At 43.5% G+C, this 21544-nt stretch overlaps 1 protein-coding gene across 1 annotated transcript; it reads right to left on the bottom strand.

The window, feature by feature from the left end:
- Window positions 1-104: 104 nt before the first annotated feature.
- On the bottom strand, window positions 105-21343 carry PNLIPRP3 (pancreatic lipase related protein 3). The gene is made up of 12 exons (XM_079794204.1): window positions 21154-21343; window positions 16781-16935; window positions 11956-12075; window positions 11183-11314; window positions 9406-9514; window positions 9134-9253; window positions 8921-9043; window positions 7304-7422; window positions 4555-4687; window positions 1895-2006; window positions 1282-1449; window positions 105-1010 (listed from the first exon to the last, which is right to left on the bottom strand). The coding sequence occupies exons 1-12, from the start codon at window positions 21200-21202 to the stop codon at window positions 929-931; spliced, it is 1422 nt and encodes a 473-aa protein (XP_079650330.1). The 5' UTR covers window positions 21203-21343; the 3' UTR covers window positions 105-928.
- Between the last annotated feature and the right edge of the window lie 201 nt (window positions 21344-21544).

Raw genomic sequence — 21544 nt, 5'->3', positions numbered from 1 at the left:
AGAATCAAGAAACTCTCGGCAGAGTATCTGTCATCTTTTCTTTTCAACAATATTTACAGCTCAGTGCTCTGAGCTGAACACTGAGCCCAGTGATAGAAAACAGAGTGATAAAAACATTCATCTTTCATTTCACCGGAGAAGGACAACTGAATCAGAAGAAATAGAAGCAAAATAAGAGAAAAAAAAACAACTGACATTTAAATATGACAATCTTGTTATTGCAAACACAAAGGGTTAGTCAAGTGCTTTACAAATGAAATGCTGCCTTCAGGCTAAATAATTTGTTTCAGGGCCTTCAAGGCCCAGGGAGTTGAGACCTTCTGTGTCAGGAGGGTCGGTTCTAGAAGGGGCTGCTGATCCCCAGGGCCCATGGCTAACTGAGGCACACACCATAGTTAAGCTCCAAAATCTCTCTTATCTCACACTTACCCTGAAGGCCAAGGAAAACCTTGGAAATACTAATGTACTCCCATTAGTTTTCATTATTAATAGTAGACATACCAACCCACAGGGTTATAATCTATATATCATGAACTCTAGCCATAATTTGTCTTAGCACGGTTGAACAACATAATAAATATTCTTTAAATCATTTTAGAACAATGATTATTCTTCCTGGAAATACTCAAAATATACTTCACTCAGCCGGCGAGTCTCATCTTCACCATACTGTCACCTCCTCTCACCCGGGGAACTTCCAGGCCAGCTCTGTTTTGTCATTGATTTCCCGATTCCTATAGGTCTCAGTCCTATATGTTGTCCTAGAATTCAGTCTATTTTTAAGGCACATGTAAAAGTTTACCAATGAGAAAAACATTCTATACAGAAAAAAACAACTGTACTTTTCTATCTCATTTACAAAGGTTACGTTGAGTCTGGTTACCAACTAAAAGGAGATTATATTTCACACTCCCATTAAATAAGTCCATCAAGACTGTATCTCGGATTTGCATGGCTTCAGGATTTGGGCAATATTAGGTCCCTTCATATCCTGGCTACAGAAGGTAGATCTGAGAAATTGAAAGGGAAAAAAAAAGATATTAATAGGAATCCAAGGGGAAAAGACACTGGTAGATCTTTGAATGAATAAGTATTATTTTGTAAACATTTTTGCAAATATAGTATTAATTTCTCAAATAACATTTCTTTATTTTAATTGCAAAATTTTAAGGTGTACACATTTTTATACTAGTTGCAAATTTCAAATTATACGTGGGTTTTAAGTCCCACTCACAAAATGTAAATGATGTTTGAAAATGCAAAGGGAAAAGTGATACTTACTCACGTCCATATTTCCCAGATATATCTACCACCGTGCCTGCTCCCAACTTATTCCGAGAACGCCTGAACGAATGTTCCTTCCAGATGAACTCAATACTTGTGATGTTGCCAACATTAACTTCTGCATCAATTAATTTTGTATAGGTCATGCCTGGCTTAAGTGTTCCACTGCCAAGAGAGAAATAAGACTCATTATCTTGCACTGGGTATTCACAATGTCGAAGTGAAAGGTGTCCGCATGTGTACCACGGAAGAGAAAGTTGCATTTTATAAGTCATTTGACATTTTCACAAGTGAAAACAAATGCCGAGTTTGTATGATATTAAAGGGACTGGGTAGCAGGATAACTCTCTCTCTTGCTGACAACTTTTCCCCACACACCTTATCATCTATGTCTGCATTTTCATTTCCTAACACTGCCTGCTGGTAGCTTGAGCTGTGGAGAGATACATGCTATTATTTCTAGTTTATATCTGGAAAACACGAAGTAAAAAGACAAGTCACATATGACATGGCAGCTTGTTTATAGGAAAAGGCGACACGGAGCTGCTCACCCAGCCAGTGAAACCGGGGTCCAGCACCATGCTACCTGCCAGGCCTCGGCCTTGCCTACCTGGCCACCCCAAACTCCTCGGTCTTCCCAGTCGTCCCACCGACACGGAGAAAGATGCTCCCCTGAGTGACATTGTTTCCATTGAGTGTGACAGACAACTTGTGCCTCCAACCTTGAAAGAGCGAGAGAGAGAATGAAGGGTTAAAACTATGCAAAAAGCATGACATCCTGGCGTTTTAATGTAAATGAAACTTTGTAATGTTCAGGGTTAAAGCGGTACAAGGCTGCTCATGTTCACGGAAAAGAATACAACTTTAGATTGCTTGAGTGAATTTGGTGAAAAATGACATTTAAAAATACACATACCCCAGCCAGAGTGGCTCAGTGATTGAACATCGACCTATGAACCAGGAGGTCAGTTTGATTCTCGGTCAAGGCACATGCCTAGGTTGTGGGCTCAATCCCTAGTGTGGGGCGTGCAGGAGGCAGCCGATCAATGCTTCTCTCTCATCATTGATATTTCTATCTTTCTTTTTCTCTCCCTTCCTCTATGAGATCAATAAAAATATACTTAAAAATATATATAAATGCTCCCATTTCAATTTCCCACAAGTAAATAGTTTAATAATCTTTTAGAAAGAACATTCTTCAATGTTCCAGGCACTCTCATGAGGTTTCAGAATGGATGTTGCGTGTCCTCTTCTGAACATTCCCTTCCTATTCTGTGGCATGTATTATGCTCCATAGCCAGGTTTTACATGCCGCAGTTTGACAAGGAATCTGGAAAAAAATCTAGAAACCCCATTGGGCAAGGCCTGTGCCGTTATGGTTACTTTAGAGGCGGAGTGAACTGTTGCCTCTCTCCTGGGCGACATGAACTAGGAATGCCCGGCTGGTATAGGTCTGGGTCAGCACAAACCCGCTGGTAGGATAAATCCCTTGCAAATGGGCAAGGGTAACGTTAAAAACCATAGAGCTAAACAGATTTTTCATTCTGAATTCTGTAATCACTACATGCTTACGCTTAATAACATGTTGAAAAAATGCAATCCTTCATAAAGTTGTTTGAAAAGCATTTGAAGCGGGGGGGGGGGTGGGGGGGGAGGGGGAATCCTACTAGACTCTAGAGAATTTTCAATTCATGAGTGACTCGTTGGCCAAGAATTCTCTTTCCCTCCTCATTCCATCCCACAGCAAGCAACAAGCCCCCCCCCACAGTCACTTCTCCAAATACACCACTTGGGTGCTTCATCCCACGAGCCCTTTGGAGTCCTGTCCCCTTTGACCTTTCAGCATTTGTGGTGCAGGGAATGAACTCCATCCCCCCTTCCTCACCGCCTCTCTTCCCTGGGCTCCTCTAACTACTGCCCCACCGAGTCTCCTTCTCCCTCTGCCCATTCCTCAGTCTCCTTGGCGGGGCCTCTGACTCGGCTCCCTTTCTTCTCAATCTGAGACTCTTTGTTGGGGGGATATCATCACTGACTTTCCCAGCTCTGATTACCGGATAAACTCGAGCGGCTGAAGGCTCTGCCTCCAGCCCCCAGCCATCTCCAGGGGCTGGCACCCGCATCTCTCACTGCCTGATGGGTGAGTCCTTCTCCAACCCCACGTGCTAGAACTGAGCCTGTCAACATACTCCAAACCAGCCTCTTTTCTTTAGTCTTCTTTTACTTATTTATTTTTCATTTGTAAATATATTTTTTTACTGCTGATAGTATTACAGATATCTCCCGTCCCGTCCCCCCAGGTCTTCATCCCCCTATTGCCCGTGTCCATGGGCTATGCATGCAAGTATATAAGTTCTTCGGTTTCTCTCTTCTCGTCCCCCAACCCTACATGGAGGTATGTCAGTCTGTTCCATGCCCCCCTGCTTCGGCTCTTATTGTGTTGGTGAATTCATTTTTGGTTCCACAGGTAAGTGAGAGCATGTCTCTTTTCTTGTGCTAAAACGTGCAGAAAATGGCACACCGCCCACGCAGCCAGCATCACCAAGACTCTCATTTCCTGCACCCCTCAAATCCCCTCTCCACGCTCCTTCTTGCTGCCACCTCCTAACCATCTCCATATTCTCTCCACATCTCTCTCCACTTCTGCCTGGATTCCTGCAACAACTGTCCTTTTTCTCCACCCCCCTGCCCCCAGCTTTGTTGGGATAATACTTACAGATAACACTGGGATTTAAAGCTCATAAGCAGATGATTTGATAGACTACAGATATCGTGGACTGATGAGCACAACGCAGTTAGTTCACTCAACCCTGTCCTAACAGGTCGCCCTGCCTCCCCTTGTCCCCGCTGTTCCTGGCAGCAACTCCTTAGACTGATTTTTCTAAAATAAGCAAATCCGATCATCTTAATACCCTTCAGGGCTTGCCATGAGCCCAAAGACAGAGCCCTCAGCCCCACGCGGTGCACAGTTTCATTCTTTGACCCGTGTGTCTCTCAGCCTCCTCTCACATGACTCTCCTCCTGGCCTCTGTCACCCGCACAGGGTCCTTCCGTGCCGCCCTGGGACCTCCGGGCACAAGTTTCATTGAAACTGAGATTTTTGTAGTTTTTGCACATCTTTCCCATTAGCCTAACCTCACACCATTGTTCCTCATGGCGTCCTCACAGTCTGGCCCAGTGCCCACTTGTTTAGTAGACCCTCAGTAAAAACGGTCAGAATTGGAAAGCTAAGAACCTTCAAGCATTACAATAAAACTTAGCTATAATACTTACGGGCAAATGGGGAAAGAGCCCCGGTGTTTAAGAAATAATAGGGTCTATTAGGCTTCTTATTTTTGAGGGGAAATTTATCAGCAAAATGACCCATTGTTGGGCAACCTTCTTTGGGACAATGGAAGCAGCTTCCCTGGTGACAGAAAACAAAAAATAATCAGAAATATAATTAGAAATGTTGTCCTTCAATACATTCATGATGTATTATTAAACAATAATAAATCTTTAGAATTTAAATAAAGAATATGCATTTAAAAATGGCTAAATTGACTAACAGGCTACCCTGCCTGTTTTCAAGAACAAAACAAAATACGACAAAATCAATGAACAGAAAAAGAAAAATGGCCTTTCGGAGAAATAAAAAAAGGGTAAAAAATGGGAATAGAAAATCCACAGGAGAGGAAACTTAGTCAATAACTTGTAAGAAGATGCTCAATCTTACTGGTTGTCAGGGATGTGCTAATTAAAACAACGTGCGCTTTCATGCGGGGCAGATCTGCAAAAACAAAAACAACTGGCAGCCCCAAGGACCAGTGGGGACATTGAGGGGGGATTCTCACTTGCTTCTGATGAGAATATAAATTCACAGCCGTTGCAGACAGCGGTTTGGGGCTGTCTAGTAGAGATGGACATGCACATACCCTTTGACAATCTCACTTCTTTTATCCACCATCAAGCAACTTCCACCCAAGTCCAGCAGGAGCCATGCACAGGTGTTTATTGCCGAATTGCTTTTAATAACATTAAAAACCACCCAAACACACAATGGGGGGGATGAATAAACAAATTGTGGCTGATTCCTACATACATCAATGTAGGTTTCAAATTTATAAAGTTTAACAACAACAACAACATAAAGCAAACCCACAAAGGTACTTATGTATTCTACATATATCTGATTCACTTCAAATTCTCCTTTAGTGGAGGTAGTGAGGAACTATAAGCTACTTCAATTCTTTAATTTTATCTGTATAAAATCTAAAGCAAAGGCCCTGGCTGGGTAGCTCAGTTGATTAGATTGTCGTTCCAATTTACCAAGGTTGCATGTTCCAGTCAGGACACATACAGGAATCAACCAATGAATGCATACATAAGTGGGACAACAAATCGATGTTTCTCTCTCACTCTCTCTCCCTTCCCCTCTCTTTCTAAAATAAAATTTTAAAAAATCTAAAGCAAAACTAACAAGATGTTAACTTTAAAAACTCTTGGGTAGGAGTGTTTGAGTATTTTCTATTTTAGGTTTTGAAGTTTCAGATTTATAAACTATGGACATTTGGGCTAGGACGGCAGTAAAACACCCCATTGAAAACTTCATTTTCTATAAAGGAAAATTCTAACAAAAATAACAACGGCCCCCATTTCCTGAGTGCTGACCATGTGCCAGGCACTGTTCTAGGCACTTTCTGTGCATCCAACTCAACTAATCCTCACAAAGTCCCTTATTATTGTGATGCTTTCAGTCTCTGTTTTATACAGACGAGGAAACTGAAGTCTGCACGGAAGTGAAACAATTTGTCCGATGTTGCACATCCGGTAGTGATGAAACAAGAATACGAACGGGGCAGCCTGATGCTGGAACCCCTCTTTATTTCATTTCATTTTATTTTTATGACTGATTGGGTTAAAATTCAATAAAACATGGCAAGGACATTGACTCGATGTTCTCTAAGTTTGCAACCATAACTTGCATCCCTGCGGCACAGGAGTCTAAGGTTCTCCATTCGGGCAGATTGAACCCCATTATCTCTGTATACGCCGTTGAGTCTGAAGGCCACCCCTATGGTAAATGCCGGGACCCCGCAGCCTCTCAGAGCAGCACCTGGGCTGGTGGAAGGGGAGGTGGAGGAAAAGGAAGTTATGGGGGGCATGTCGGTGTTTGGCTGTCCAGCTTTCTGATAACGGAAGTTCACCAGGGCACATTCAGAGTAAGGGACTGGTTAAGGAAACAGCCCGAGGGCATCCACTCACCCTGCTCTGTAACAGGACAAGGCTTATTCCTCCCCAACCTTGCACTTAATCATAAAGTGCTATTAGTTACAGTGAACTTCAGGGGGAACCCCTGCGATGGTTCTCTACCCGATCAAACAGTGGTCTCCAAACACAAGAGGGAACCTCTTCCCCCTTCCCGCTACAAAACAGATTTCTTCCTCCTTTTCCTAGTGATAACCCAGTGAAAAGTACGCTCCGCTCACATCCACCCAGCACGGCGTGCCTCAGGACTCAAGTCAAATCGGACTTGGTGTTTTGTCGCGTATTGATCTGTGTGAAATTTCTGTGAGCTATCTATGCCCTAGTTCTGCTTGGTATAAATAATTAAATTTTAATAAAATAATTTCAATGTTCCATGTGAAAAGGAACACTTTTGGTTGTAGCTATTGATTGGTTCCGCTTTCTTGGGGCATCTTTGAAGATGACATTTAAAACATATACATAGAAAAATGTTTGCCCCGGACCTATCCTAGCATCTAATTACTGCATAACAAATGGCCCAAAAGAGCAAAACTGGATATAACGTTCAAAAGAGCTGAAACAACCAGAATTCAAATAGCTGGTTTACTTACTTAAGCCCTTCAGCAACCTCTGCTGCTGTTCAGTATTCAGCACAGAAAGAATCTACTATTTCCCAAAGTGGCAGGTGCATTTTTTTTTAAACCACAAACTCAAAGCCCTAATAATTTTTAGCTGGCTGATCATGCTTAGAAAAATGACTTGCTAATTAAATTGCACTGCAAAATGCTTTACTCACCGCTTTGAAAGACTCGTAGGACCTACAAGGGTAAGCAATAAAGGCGTGGGGATTGAGAATGCTTTCTGCATAAAAGCGATGACTCCGGGCATGGTTGCAATCAAAGAAGGAAGCCACTTCTGCGAAAACAATTCCCAATGAACGGATTAACTGATAACCAAGATTAGGACCCATTTCTTAGAAAAGCAACTTTAAATGACAGTTTCTTAACTCAGGTCTGGACAGCTAGACCAGGTGTATATGCTTGGCTACTGCTCAACGTGGATCAATATTACCGAGCATTTTCTTTGTGCCAAAAAATTCTTTGTGTGAATCTAAAGGGACATTCAAGCAGGGTAGATACACAAATGCAAATGTAGATGACTCAGTGCTCTGACACTAATGTCCTCCTAGCTTCCCGGATCTCTGACATAAGCACTTAGAGCTTTGAGCATCCCTGTACCCACGGCATCTCCTTAGACCAAGTGATTTTGACTCCCTGTCTGCAGGAAGGACCGAACTCCCTCCTATTCAAACATAGCACAGCCAGCACTGATAACCACTGCCCACCTTCAGCGGAGCTTCAAGGTGTGGCAAGTGTTATAAAGGATGCTAAAGACAAATTTGTGTTGTCATTGTCAGGCATAACGTTACTGCCACCAATATTTGGGATTATTGCCATAATCAATAAGATAGACCTCAATACATCTGTGCATTCTGAAGTTCTCATAGCATCCTAGTCATCTGTGCTCTCCTTACCTTCCTTAATTTCAATGTTCCAAGTGAATAGGAACACTTTTGGTTGTAGCTATTGATTGGTTCAGCTTTCTTGGGGCATCTTTACTCTATGGCATGGACCATTATTCCCATGACTACACATCTTGGCTATTACTGCTTTTCTAGCAAATTAGAATATTATCTTCACCAGAAAGAGGTTTTTGTCTTTTGTATTCATTCTTACACTGCTGTTCCCAGGATAACGCCTGGCACAGAGTAAGCACCAATACCGCTGTATTGAATGAATGGACCCTCCTGGTTATGTTGAGTGTCTACAATGGGCTGGACATGCTGCCGGGGACTGCGGTACAAGGGCAACCAGGACTGGGTCTCATGAGTGGGAGCTCCATACATGTGACTATATTTTGGGCTAAAATATATATATATATATATATATATATATATATATATATATATATATATATGATATACATTTTTATCTTTTCCATTTATTTTTTAGAGAAAGTGGAAGGGAGAGGGAGAGACAGAGACAGACAGCAAGGTGAGAAAGACACATCAATTGGCTGCCTCCTGCATGCCCCCAACCAGGGCCAGGATCCTGCAACCGAGGTACGTGCCCTTGACCAGAATCAAATCTGGGACCCTTCAGTCCGCAGGCCGATGACACTCTATGCACTGAGCAAAACCAGCTAGTGTGGCTAAAATATATAATTATAATATAATATAATAAATATAATATAACATAATATGTCATATTATATTATATATATTACATTACATTATATTATATATTATATTATATTTATTATATTAATTATATACAAAAGGATGTGGATCCTGTCCAAGGAGGGAGCTGAGTGAATGTGTAACAGCAGCCTTCATATTTCACAAAGTACTTACCTTCCTTATAAACATTTAAATCAAATTTTAATAGAGGTGTAATTAAGTCTTCACATCCTGGCATATGTTTCCCTCCATTTGGGTAAAAGTCCAGGTGCCCACAAGCGTTGATTGTGCCGGCCCCTGAAATAGACATTACAAGTAGGAGGAATGCTTCTCAAATTCTCCTCTTTGCTTCAGTGTAGCCTCTGTTTGGGTTAAAAACGTGTTTACCAAACTCGAAGAGGAAGCGAGCTGCGTTGGTGTGAATGACATCGACCAAGCCGGCATCCGAGGGGTCCAGCCGGACCTCGTTGGGGGTGTCGTGGAAACACGGCCCGGCGGGGTCCAGCCCTAGGAAGCAGCAGGGTGCCCATTACACTGAGTCCCGTCCTGCTCAGGAGCGCACCTCCTCTGGGACCCCACCTGGAGTTCAGACACTCAGTTCTGAGCATTAAAATAATGTAAACACAGGCAAGGCCCCGCGACAGGGCGGGCAGGCTTACCAGTTATTCTCCCGAGACCTGGCGTCCGGGCCCCAGCCTCCCCGGCCAGGTGAGCTCCCAGGCTGTGGCCGATCAGGTGCACTTTAGAAGGGGGATATCCAAACTGCTTCTGGTGGGATTTTAAAAAGGAAAACAGGACAGACATTTTGAAAAGAGCAGGTCGAATGGCTTGACTCTGCTTAAAGTGGGAAAGGGGCTGGCACCCCCCCCTCCCCGCCCCCGCTCCCATCACATGCAGGATGGGGTCTGGCAAGGTGACAGCGACACCCACAGCCACCTCTGTGCTCATCTGCTGGAAGGAGAGCGCACCAGGCAGGCCTGGAGGGAGCCTCTGCTGGGGCCCTGCCCTGTGGCGAGGCAGCTCATGGGTACAGGAGACTGCCCAGGGGCAACCTCTGTGCTTCCGGCCCTGCCATCCCTCCCGAGGCCCAACCCTTCCCGCAGGGCCCCAACACGGTCAAAGGCAGCTCCTGCCCGCGCTGATACCCACCACCCGTGTCCACCGTGCCCTGCCTGTTTCCTCCAGTTTAAGGCAACTCTAGCGAGTGTCTGGGATGACTTGGGATCTAGAGAGCCCATAGCTCAGACACCAGGATCAGTGAGAAAGTTCCCAAAAACTTAGGACCGGTTTTTCTCTGAGAAGGAGATTAGTCTGATTTCATTCTTTGTATCGAAAGACCCACTCTAAGTGCCTCCTTAACATCTACTCTCCCCTGACAGAGTGGGGGCAGAGAGAGACTTGTGGGGGCAGAGGGAGACTTGTGGGAGCAGAGAGAGACTTATGGGGGCAGAGGGAGATGTGGGAGGGGGGCAGAGGGAGATTTGTGGGGGCAGAGAGATACTTGTGGGGGCAGAGGGAGATGTGGGAAGGGGGGCAGAGGGAGAAGTGTGGGGGCAGAGAGAGAGACTTGTGGGGGCAGAGGGAGACTTGTGGGGGCAGAGGGAGACTTGTGGGGGCAGAGGTGAGTATTGGCTCCCGATTCTGCTCCAGGCTGTTTCCTATGTGTGCTCAGTGTTCCCACATCACCTTCCCCGCCGCCCACCTGAGCTAGCTGCCGATCACATCCCTCTTCCTCCCACTGCCCTGCATTTCCTCACAGCCCCCCGCCCCCTGCACCCTGTGAGCAGACACTGTCCCACTCACCGTGAACCTGCAGTGCCCAGAACAGGGCCCGGCTCACAGCAAGTGCAGATAAAACATGTGTTGAATCTGAAAGGGTCACAAATCTTTAGATTTTACTTCACCGCATTTTGTAGTGGGAAATTACTTTCTACAGTGAGAGCACTTGGACATTTATAAGTGTCTCTGGGTATATCCCTTATAAATAGCAACGTCTATTTTATTCTTTTAGAGAATGTATAGGTTAAGGAATTATGGTTGGGCTGGCCTACAGATCTAATTCACTGCCTAGGACCAATTTCTGTAAGAAAATGCACTTCACGTTCTAAACAAACAGAATTCATAAGATGGCAATGGTTCATGATCATTAATTTACAGTGTGATGAAAACTAATAAAGATGGTCCTACAGGCAGATCTAGGTAGTGACCTTGAGCGAGGGGAAGGTCAGGAAGCCTTTGGTGAGGAGCCTGTGAAGGAACACTGCCACCACGTGGCGCTTTGTGTAACCACGGGCGCTTTCCCAAGGAGTACAGGAGTGCTTGCCATTTCACGTGTTCAGTACTTGTGCAAGCTAATGACAAGAACGGAAAAGTGCCACGAATTCTTGGTGATGCAAAAGCAAACAGATATACTTTCAAAATAATAACTCTTCTTACCATGAGAACATCAAGGAAATAGGCCACCTCGGCTCCGGCAACACGAAGATTGTTGACGGCGGGGATGTATTCCAGCGATCCGTTAATCCAGTCTACGTTAATGCAGTTCACATCTTCTGCTTTTAGCAACACCTGGGACAATGATTGAGTGTAAGTATTAAAGGCATGAGAATGAAAGAAAACCAATTAATTCCATAATAAGCAATAACACTAGCAGGGCCTACTACATGCTAGATACTGTCCTAACCCTTTTACATATATGAACTTATTTAATCCTCACTTACAGATAAGGAAACTGAGGCACGGGTAGGCTAATTAACTTGCCCATGATCACAGAGCCGGTGGGTAGAACCAGGATATGAATTCAGACAGCCTGATGCTAACACACTCCATCACTTATAAATAATTCATCGCTTGCTATGCTAGCAGTGTATTCATCTTGAGTATACCACTAAGAGGGGGAAAATTAATCTCTCAAAGTGAACTTAGAAATTTTTCCCCTTCATTAAATAAGAAATGGATCACGCCATTCATTTATTTTCAAAAGATGAGAATTTACCAAAGAATAATTTTTAAAACAGGCCTCCATTATAATCTATGCACTTCATGATAAGTGAGAAAAAATGGGAAATGGGTAAGGCATGTCAGGCCTTGGAACGTGGACCCCATGAGTAAGGAATGGAGGAGTCCATGAATATGCATTAATGCCACGCGAGGTACATTCGCCTTAACCGTAAGCGTTCCCGCTAAAGAACAGCGTGTTCCCGTCATACATTGCACATGGCTTGCTGCCATTTTCCGTCTGACTTCCACCCAGGTATGTTGATGCGGGTCATCCTGTCTGTTCTGAAGTGTGAGACGTGGATAGTTCGATGGTTAACCGCACTGATTTCCTGTTTCGAGTGAAGAGAGATTAACATGAAACAATCTTTCCATTTTATTTTATATTTAGATTCTAAATCTGCTCAAAAGCCTTCCACTACAATTAATTTTAAAAATATATATATTTTTATTGATTTGAGAGAGGAAGGGAGAGGGGGAGAGAGATAGAAACATCAAGATGAAATGAATCATTGATTGGCTGCCTCCTGTATGCCCCCCATTGAGGATGGAGCCCACAACCCTGGCATGTGCCCTGACCTGACCTGACCGGGACTGAACTGTGACCTCCAACCACTGAGTCACATCTGCCAGGCTAAATTTAATTTTTATCAACCTTCTTTAATATACTTTTACCAAATAAATAGTTACTGATACATATTGAGAAAGTACTAAGAAATTATTCATGCATGATGAAATGTAATATGTAAATGTAATCATGAGGAAAGGAAATAAACATGATTGGGTTTAAAGCAATGTTTGTAAGACAAGGTTGAGCCAGTTTCCATCAGAATTTCAGTAAGCCTTACTTCGGTATAGCACTTCTCACTGACTGTGAATGTAACTCACGGGAATTGTCTTATTTGAGACTTAGAAGCATGCTACCTGGTGGCAAAATAGACTGTCCACCCCGCTTTCTGAGTGAGGAATAGACAACACTACATTGAAGATAATTTTATGTGATTACATTAAATATTATTTTGTATTTCTTATATTTTGTTGCATTGGTTTTATAACCAAGCTCTCAAAGATTTTAGAATATGATGAATTTAAGTGATTTTGTCATTAAGAGGATTAATACACAAAAGTACAAGCAATTCTATTAAGACAAAAATGAATTATCAGCAAATAGCAAGTCTGACAGTAGTGAATCTTACCACTGGAAAGCCACACATTTAGATACTTAAGAAATTTAAACACAGAGCCCGTGACGAGCTGCCTGAGTTGGTAGTGACACGCCACTAATCACACAACTTGCTGGCTAACGAATCTGCAGTTGGTTTACATAGTAATTTCAATAGAGCTGACACTCGGATCTGTCCGTGTGGCAGGAGCTGTTCTCAGGGCTTCATGGAGTGACCCATTTAACCTTCACGGCACAGTGAGGGGGGTACAAATTTTACAGATCAGGGAGGGGCACAATGACAGAGGTCAAGTCACTTGCCCAGAAGTACCGTAGCCAATGAGTCCTGAGCGGGGGTCAAACCCACGTGGCCTTTCTCTGAAGTCATGAGCTTCACCGCTGGCTTCTCAAGTTATGATCTGAACATAGTGTTCTCCCCTGACAGGGCCCAGACCAGATGTGAACTTGCTGAGGCAGGAAATAAAATCAATTGTATTCAGGCTTTGTGGGAGCACTTACCTGCTAAGCACTGGAACCCCGGGGCAAAAACATTTGTCCATCCATGCATCTAAAAGAATCCAGATGCTCATTCCAACTCCAGCTGGAGCCCCCTCAACACCTACTGTACTCCTGTTTCAAACCCCAAAAACCCACTTTGGGGAGGAATTTGGTAGAAAAGATTTGTATAGGCTTTCCTCATCAAGAGAATAGTTTGAAGAAGGGGGACCCCAAGCATGTCTCACAGTGGCAATCGGACAAATATTGTGGGATCTGAGCATGCTCTGTTGTCACAAGGAGCCACCGAGGAATTTAATAAAGTAGAAAAGGCACACCCCTGTAAAATGACATACTAACCTAGAACATGGGCAATGCCAAACATCACAGGATCAAAAGAAGGCACCTGGGATTCTGATGCCACAAGTACCCATGTTGAGCTGGGTGCTCGGGCCTTTTCTCATCTTTCTTATCCTTGGGGAGTCATGGAGCCTCGTAGGTACGAGATCAACCCATTCTACAACTGCTGACTACTTCACAGGTCATCTCATTCCCAGCATGTCAAAAACAGTCACCGCTTAGGTGTGTTCCAACCCTGACAATGGCTGCAGGCACAGAAACCAGCATACTCCTGCAAAATGTGCATCACCCCTACCGTCTGCGTGAGCCACTCTAGGCTAAAGAGCCATGGATTCCTGGGGGAAGTGAGTCATGTAATTCTTGCAGAAAGGTAGACTCTCAGAAGACCAAGGTCATCGCACCAGGTTCCCCCTGACAATTCCTCCCTCCGGAAAAAGAGGAAGTTAAACCTCTGCGTGGTTCACTTCTACTTTCTCATAAGCAAAGGCGGTCAGATTCATACTGTAGAGCATTTGGGTCAAGACTAGGACAATCCTTTTGTTGTTTAAGTATAACACCTTGACTCATCCTATGCCCCAGCTATTGCCAAAAACACTTGAACAATAAACCCTCAGGCTTCTATCCATTGCAAAATTCAGCTACACATCTAGTGTGTCACCCAGGATTCTTCCCAAACGGAAGGGAGTGGAGAAGACCCGAGGAACATGGTTTTTATGGCCCTTTTATCAGTAAAGTACTTGGTTTCTGATGTTCTACAAGGTTCAAGTGCATGACCACTGTGCGGAAGGATGAAGGACCGACGAGTCCTCTGAGGACTGAGGGTCAAGACCAGGAGATACAGCTAGTCCTGAATGGACACCTATACCCTGAAATTCCTAACCAACAGAGGTACCCCAAACATTTGTATTCAACATATACGTATCTTCTCTACATTTTATCTTTATTTTTTCATCTTTACCTGAGGATATTTTTTCCATTGAATTTCAGAGAGTGGAAAGGAGGTGGGGAAGGGAGAGAGAAAGAAACATCAATGTGAGAGAGACAGATCGGTTGGTTGCCTCCCACACTTTGGTCAGGGCCAGGGTTCGAACCTGCAACCCTTCGGTGCGAAGGCCGAACACTCTAACCACTGAGCAACGCTGGCCAGGGCAATTCTCTCTACATTTTAAAAATCATGGTAAAATATACATAACATAAAAGTTGCCGTTTAGACCATTTTTACAAGTACAATTCAATGGCATTAAGTCAGTCCCATTGTTGTGCAACAGTGACCACCATCCCTCTCGGAACTTTCCCATCATCCCAGAGCTCAGGTCACAGATCACAATTTGTGTTGCAATAAAGGTATTTGTTTACATACCCCGTCTCCCCTAATATACTAGTAATGCCTTTAAGACACTGTCCTGCTTATTCAGTTTAACACGTACTAGGCACTGTGGCTTGATCACAGTCTTACATGTGGAAGGCTCTCAATAAATACACTGAGTGGCCAGATCATTATGATCTCTGAACGCATAATAATCTGGCCACTCAGTGTGTGTGGTGTGTGTGTGTGTGTGTGTGTGTGTGTGTGTGTATTAGAGGTCCGGTGCATGAATTCGTGTATGGATGGGGTCTGGTCAACCTGGCCGGGGGAGGGGACATGGGCGGTTGGCCAGCCTGCCTGCTGGTCGAACTCCTGGTTGAGGGGACAATTTGCATATTAGCCTTTTATTATATAGGATATACACTGAGTGGCCAGATTATTATGCATTCAGAGATCATAATAATCTGGCCACTCAGTGTATATTAACTGGACAAGAGGGGACAAATGTAATCCTTTCAACAATAAAGATTTAAAAATACATATATTAAAACAATATTTTTTAAGTGGACAAAACACCAAATTTACCTTCTATGAAACAACATATGCAGTGTAATTTTCATATTTAAACACTAGGACAAATCATATGAGAAGAAAATCTGGCTCACAACTGTAAAAAGAAATGCTTGCCTTAAAATCAATCATTTATACAATATGTAAATGATGAATTACAGAATTGTACACCTTAAACCTATGTAATTTTTTATTGTTGACCCTATTCCAGGTTCCCTCCTATATCCCCGCTTTGCCCACCTCCACCCAGCCCCTGCCACCCCACCCCTGGCCTTCACCACTCTGTTGTCTGTGTCCATGGGTTATGTATATACATGTTCCTTAGCTAATCCCTTCACCTTCTTTTAGCCAGTCACCCCACTCCTCTCCCCTCTCATCATGTGTCTACGCCTCTGGTTCTATTTTTGTTCACCAGTTTATTTTGTTCATTGGATTCCACATATAAGGGAGATCATGTGATACTTATCTTTCTCTGACTGGCTTATTTTGCTTAGCATAATAATCTCTAGGTCCATCCATGCTGTCTCAAAGGGTAAGAGTTCCTTCCTTTTTACAGCTGCATAGTATTGCATGGTGTAAATGTACCACAGGCTTTTTTATCCACTCACCTACTGATGGGCACTTGGGCTGTTTCTATATCTTGGCTATTGTAAATAATGCTGCTATGGACACAGGGTGCATAAACCTATACTTTTTTTAACCAATGTAACCCCAATAAATTCAATAAAAAAGAAACCAATAGTTTCTGCCAGAATGGGTTACCGCATCTGTCTTCTGTGTCTATTGCTACAGCTTCTATTTTAGAACTAGAGGCCCGATGCACGAAGATTCGTACAAGAATGGGCCTTCCTTCCCCTGGCAGCTGGCACCGCCTTTGCTCCAGCTGGAGCTGCCTTTCCACTCTGGCTTGGAGCCACCTTTCCGCCTTCCCATGCTGCCCAGAGGCCCAGAGCAGCTGGGGCGGTGCAGAACGCCTGCTCCCAGCTGCTCGGTGCCTGCGTATGCAAATTATCCCACCATCTTTGTTGGGTTAATTTGCATACTCACGCCTGATTGCCTGGTGGGTGTTGTGAAGGTACGGTCAATTTGCATCTTACTCTTTTATTAGTGTAGATAATCTGTTGGAAGGCAGGCGCCAGCTTACCTGGTAGGCTATGCGGTTGCGCCTGGTGTAGAGAAGGAAGCGAGTGTTTATCTCTTCTGGGGACCAGGGCAAACCAGCGAACTGCCTGGACAGAGTCCCAGTCCAGGGTAAACCATCTCTAAAGCACCCCAGCCTTTCATAGCAGATCTCTTTTCCTGTCACAGAAAGATGGCGTGTCAGTGCTGGAGGAACCAGAGGGCCTGTGTTCCCCACTCTGAAGGTTCATTGAAATTAGTCTTCAAGTTGAACAAATCTGACTCAGGGAGCGTCTCTTCAAAAAATATCCCCCCCACCCCCACTTATGACCATGACCGTGGAGATCACAATGCTGCAGATGAGAGAGTATGGGCTTTGGAATCAGAAATTCCTGGCTTTTGGCAATTAGTTAACCTTTTTTGAGTCTCACTTACCTCCTCTGCAAAATGGAGATACTACCACTTACCTTACAGACTCTTTATGAAGACTAAATGAACTATAACATGGAAACCCCTTGTGACTGGGCCTGAGGCATAAAGACATGAAATGAGATACTGTGCCGTGGCCGGGTAGCTCAGTTGATTAGACCATCATCCCAGTATGCCAAGGTTGTAGGTTCGATCCCCGGTCAGGACATATAAACAAGCAACCAATGAATACATAAATAAGTGAAACAACAAATCAATGTTTCTCTCTCTCTCTCTTTCTCTCAAATCAATAAATAAAAATTTAAAAAATAAAACAAAATGAGCTACTATGTCTCCCCTGAGCTCCTGCCTTTTCTTGTTGGAAGGGATCCCTTTGTCCCCAGAGCCTAGCACCATGCCCGGCACACAGTAGGAGTCTGATGTACGTTTCCTGAGAGCATAAATAGGAGCGAAGTTTCACTTAGTTTCAACCAAGTTTCTTCTCTCCAGAGCTCACCTTACTCACCTAAAGTGAGAGGCTTTGGGAAAACTAAGTCCTCATTATTTCTGTCATTCACTGACTCAAATTTATCCCGTCACTATGACATTCTGCTTTCATTTAATACTCAAAACAAACAACTTCATTTCATGCTGTTTTATGGAGGTAGAGTTCAATATATTAAATTATGATTATACTTTATCATTACTTTTTTCAACTTATTATTGATCATTTACTCAATTTATTGTTATTATTTATAATCTATTCACTTTATGGTCATTTGTCAGTATTGGTTAGAGCTGTTTGAAGACTTGAATTTGAGGACTTTCTTCTCTCACTTAAAAAATACTAAATAAGCCTTTGACTCTCAAATCCACCAGCTTTTAACTTCAAAATTGTAGGCGATTTCACATTCTGAAGAATGAGATGCCACATAAATGTAAAGAGGAGGGAATAGGAAATTAAACTTATTTTTAATCAAATACAATTTTGTACATTAAAAAACAATTGTACAGATAAGCAACATCCCCTGCCCACCCCTGGCCGCAGCCCTGTCCCCAGAGCCGACCACCTGAAATATATGCAGGCCCTGTGGTTCCCCCGTATCCATACACTGTGCTATCGCAAGCAAGTTGCAAGTGATCAACGTTAGTCACACATGATCTATTAACCTGCTGCAATAATAAATGAGGATGTAACCCACCCAGTCCCTGGACCAGCCCAAACCAGGGCAAGAGACCGAATCCACACCAGTTACTTTAACTGTGAGAGCCTAATATAAGGATGGTTCTTAATCAGGATTTGGAGAAATGAAGACAACAGGGGCCCCTGTGAGGAGCCCAAAGGGAGCAGCTCTCCGCTCCAGAGCTGGTGGAGAAACGGAAGAGGGTAAGTTACTCAAATGTGGAAACTTGGGGACAGGGCTGCTAGATGGGGCGGGGGTGCTGGTTCCCCGGAGCTGGGGTTCGGGCGCCTGAGGAGGGGTGTTAGCTCACTATTGCTGGCATCATTGAGTGGCTTCATGAGTCTGGTTCTGGGAGTATCAGAAAACTGTAAACTGGAACCAATGCCTGCTACTGGAATGACTGTGCTGGAGTGAAAAGCCATTGATGAAAAAATGCAGACAGGCCCAGCCGTGGCTCAGTGGTTGAGCCTGGACCTATGAGCCAGGAGGTCATGGTTCGATTAGGGTCAGGGCACATGTCTGAGTTGCAGGCTCCTTCCCCAGTGGGGGCATCCGTGAGGTGGCCAATCAGTGATGCTCTCTCATCATTGATGTTTCTACCTCTCTCTCCCTCTCCCTTCCTCTATGAAGTCAATAAACATATATTTAAAAAAGAAAAGAAAGACGCAGACAGGAACCAGGAGAAAACAGGAGGGAAATCCCCCCCCTTCCCCCCGCCCCCGCTCCCTCCTGGACCGTCAGCATCCTCCCCCCCCCTCACCCCCAGGGTCCTTACTGACAATGGCTCTGAGGGCCTGTGTTAGCAAAGCAGGACCTCCACTCCTCCTGCTGTACAATCAGTAACAGTTTTCAGCTCATTTTTGGCTTCCGCTGTAAACTTAGTCATCTTCTATTTTGTGATTCCTACCTGGCATTCCTTATAACCTGACTCCCTACCTTTGCCACATGAACTTTAAAGCGCGCCACCCCTCCCTCTGGTCTCCCTTTCACCTTCCCAGCTTGTCAGCTGCATTTCCGCATTCATGCTGTCAACATTGATAACATTCAGACTCCGTCTATCATCATAATTAGGTCTTCCGTGTTCTGTCTGTGGGCTGACTCCAAAAATCAATAAACAGAATTTATATGATTATGGCTAGAAATGTAAATATTTTTCTTCCCAGAGCCAGCTCGCATGCTATCATTACATTTCCTTCTCCGCACGTCTATTGTTCGGATTCCATTCCCTTCAAAGGAGAATATTGAAATGGATTCTCCTTTCTTGCCCATGAATTGCTCAAGATCAGTGTCATTTTAGTTTGGCCCATATTTGGGCCAGGCCTTTCTTGGGCGGTTTTTGGTTTTCCTGGTTTCTCTGGCTGCCTTTGTTTTCTCTTGTTGGGAGTGGAACTGTGCCTCCTTCAATATGTCCCTGGTATAGGGCGGCTCCTCCTCAATGTATCTCCTGCCTGCCATCCAGTCTGTTTTTTTTCTCTTGAAACACACATATGTCCAGCTCTGATTGGGGGCAGTGATTTCACATGTGGATTTGGCCTTCCTAATGCAACCTTCTGTTTTTCCTAGACTGTCCAGCTGCCTTTATTTTTTGCATTCCATGGCTTTACCCCTAAGTACTCAACTACATTATCCAGTCTATGGAAGAGACTTGGGATTTCGAAATGAAGGTTGTTGTAAATGTTAAATGTTGTCTATCTTAGTAACTTTCCAGGGTTATTCGTCACCATCCTTTTTTTCCATAAGGAAATACCGCAAAGAGGGCATAAAGTTAGAAGACGTTAGATGTGATGGAGGAGACTGATTGACATCATAGGTATTAAAGCCACTTAGGGGAAAAAACACATGTTTGCTATAAAATTAATAACTTGCAACTGGACCAATAACTTAAATGGTCAATATAACAATACTGAACTAGGATGGTAAGAGCAGACAAAACCAATAACTACTACACAGTAATTGCATAAGCAGTCCACAGTATAAGGGGCACAAGTTGGTGAATACTGAGTTAATGTATAAGAAATGCCCACAGACTGTCCTGTTCGGTGTGGCTCAGTTGGTTAGAGCGTCATCCATGCACTGAAAGGTTGCAGTTTTGATGTTCCATCAGGGCACATTCCCAGATTGTGGGTTTGATCCCCAGTTGGGGTGTATACAGGAGACAACTGATCGATGTTTGTGTCTCACATCAATGTTTCTCTCTCCCTCTCTCTCTCTTACTCTCTCTCTCTCTCTCTCTCTCTCTCTCTCTCTCTCTCTCTCAAATCAGTGAAAAACATATCCTCAAGTGAATATTTTTTTAAAAAGGAAGAAAAAAAGAAATGTCCACAGAACAATATTCCTTCTCAAAATCATGACACAAATGGAAAAAAAATCAATGTGGAAGTTCCAATCAGCATTACCCAATTCATTCATTCATTCATTCATTCATTTTCTGAGCATCTACTGTGAGTCAGGTACTGAAATTGGAAATGTGTATTTTCTCATTTTCTATTACATATCCATCTTAAAAGTGAAGACATTGAGACTTCAATGGATAAGTTACTTGACCAAGGCCATAGGCTAGTAAATGGCAGATCTGGGAGCCAAGTAAAGACTACCCAGCAACTTGTACATCATTGGAAATGGATCTTCCCAATTGTTCTTCAGATTAACCCAGTATTACCAAATGGGTGCATTTCCCTTAGGTAATTTTATGACAAATAAATCAACATACAAACAGAACCCATATTTCAAAGTCCATGTCAGTTACATTTTGGATGTGAATACACTCACTATTTTTAAGGGATTTATTATAAGTTATGAGTCTTACCTGTTGATGTGCCAAAGAATAAGAGTGCAGCAATCCAAATTCCAAGCATCTAAGTTGATTTTTTTTTAAATCACACAAAAAACCTTCTTGAAGATTTGTACTTGTAAAATCCCCTGGTTATAAAAATCTCATCAGTTTTCTTCAAAATGACACCACTCACTACGTTCTAGGGGAGAAGAGCAGAGCTAACTGCGCCCTGAATTCCATGCCCTGCACAGTGAATGTGCGGTAGCCGATGTCTCGCTTCACATTAAGCAATAATTAGTGGGGTGTGTCTTGCATTGTGCGACTGGTAATTAAAACTTCTGAGGTTTTTCTGTTTCATCATTAGTAATATTTTGGGTAGGCACAGACTGAGTCACTCTTGGAAGTTATTTTAAGGCTTTAGGAT

Source organism: Cnephaeus nilssonii (genome assembly GCF_951640355.1).
Source record: "Cnephaeus nilssonii genome assembly, chromosome: 16".
Classification (NCBI taxonomy): Eukaryota; Metazoa; Chordata; class Mammalia; order Chiroptera; family Vespertilionidae; genus Cnephaeus; species Cnephaeus nilssonii.
Note: the sequence above shows the minus strand (reverse complement) of the source record. Positions and strands in the feature narration are given on the sequence as shown.

Bases quoted from the DNA above. Each gene is read 5' to 3' on its own strand.
- PNLIPRP3 (XM_079794204.1), bottom strand. From the start codon at position 21,202: ATGCTTGGAATTTGGATTGCTGCACTCTTATTCTTTGGCACATCAACA. The intron at 9,254-9,405 runs GTAAGCCTGCCC...GCTGCTTCCTAG, and splicing joins AGGTCTCGGGAGAATAACTG to GGCTGGACCCCGCCGGGCCG. The intron at 1,450-1,894 runs GTAGGCAAGGCC...CTCTCTTGGCAG, and splicing joins GAGGAGTTTGGGGTGGCCAG to TGGAACACTTAAGCCAGGCA.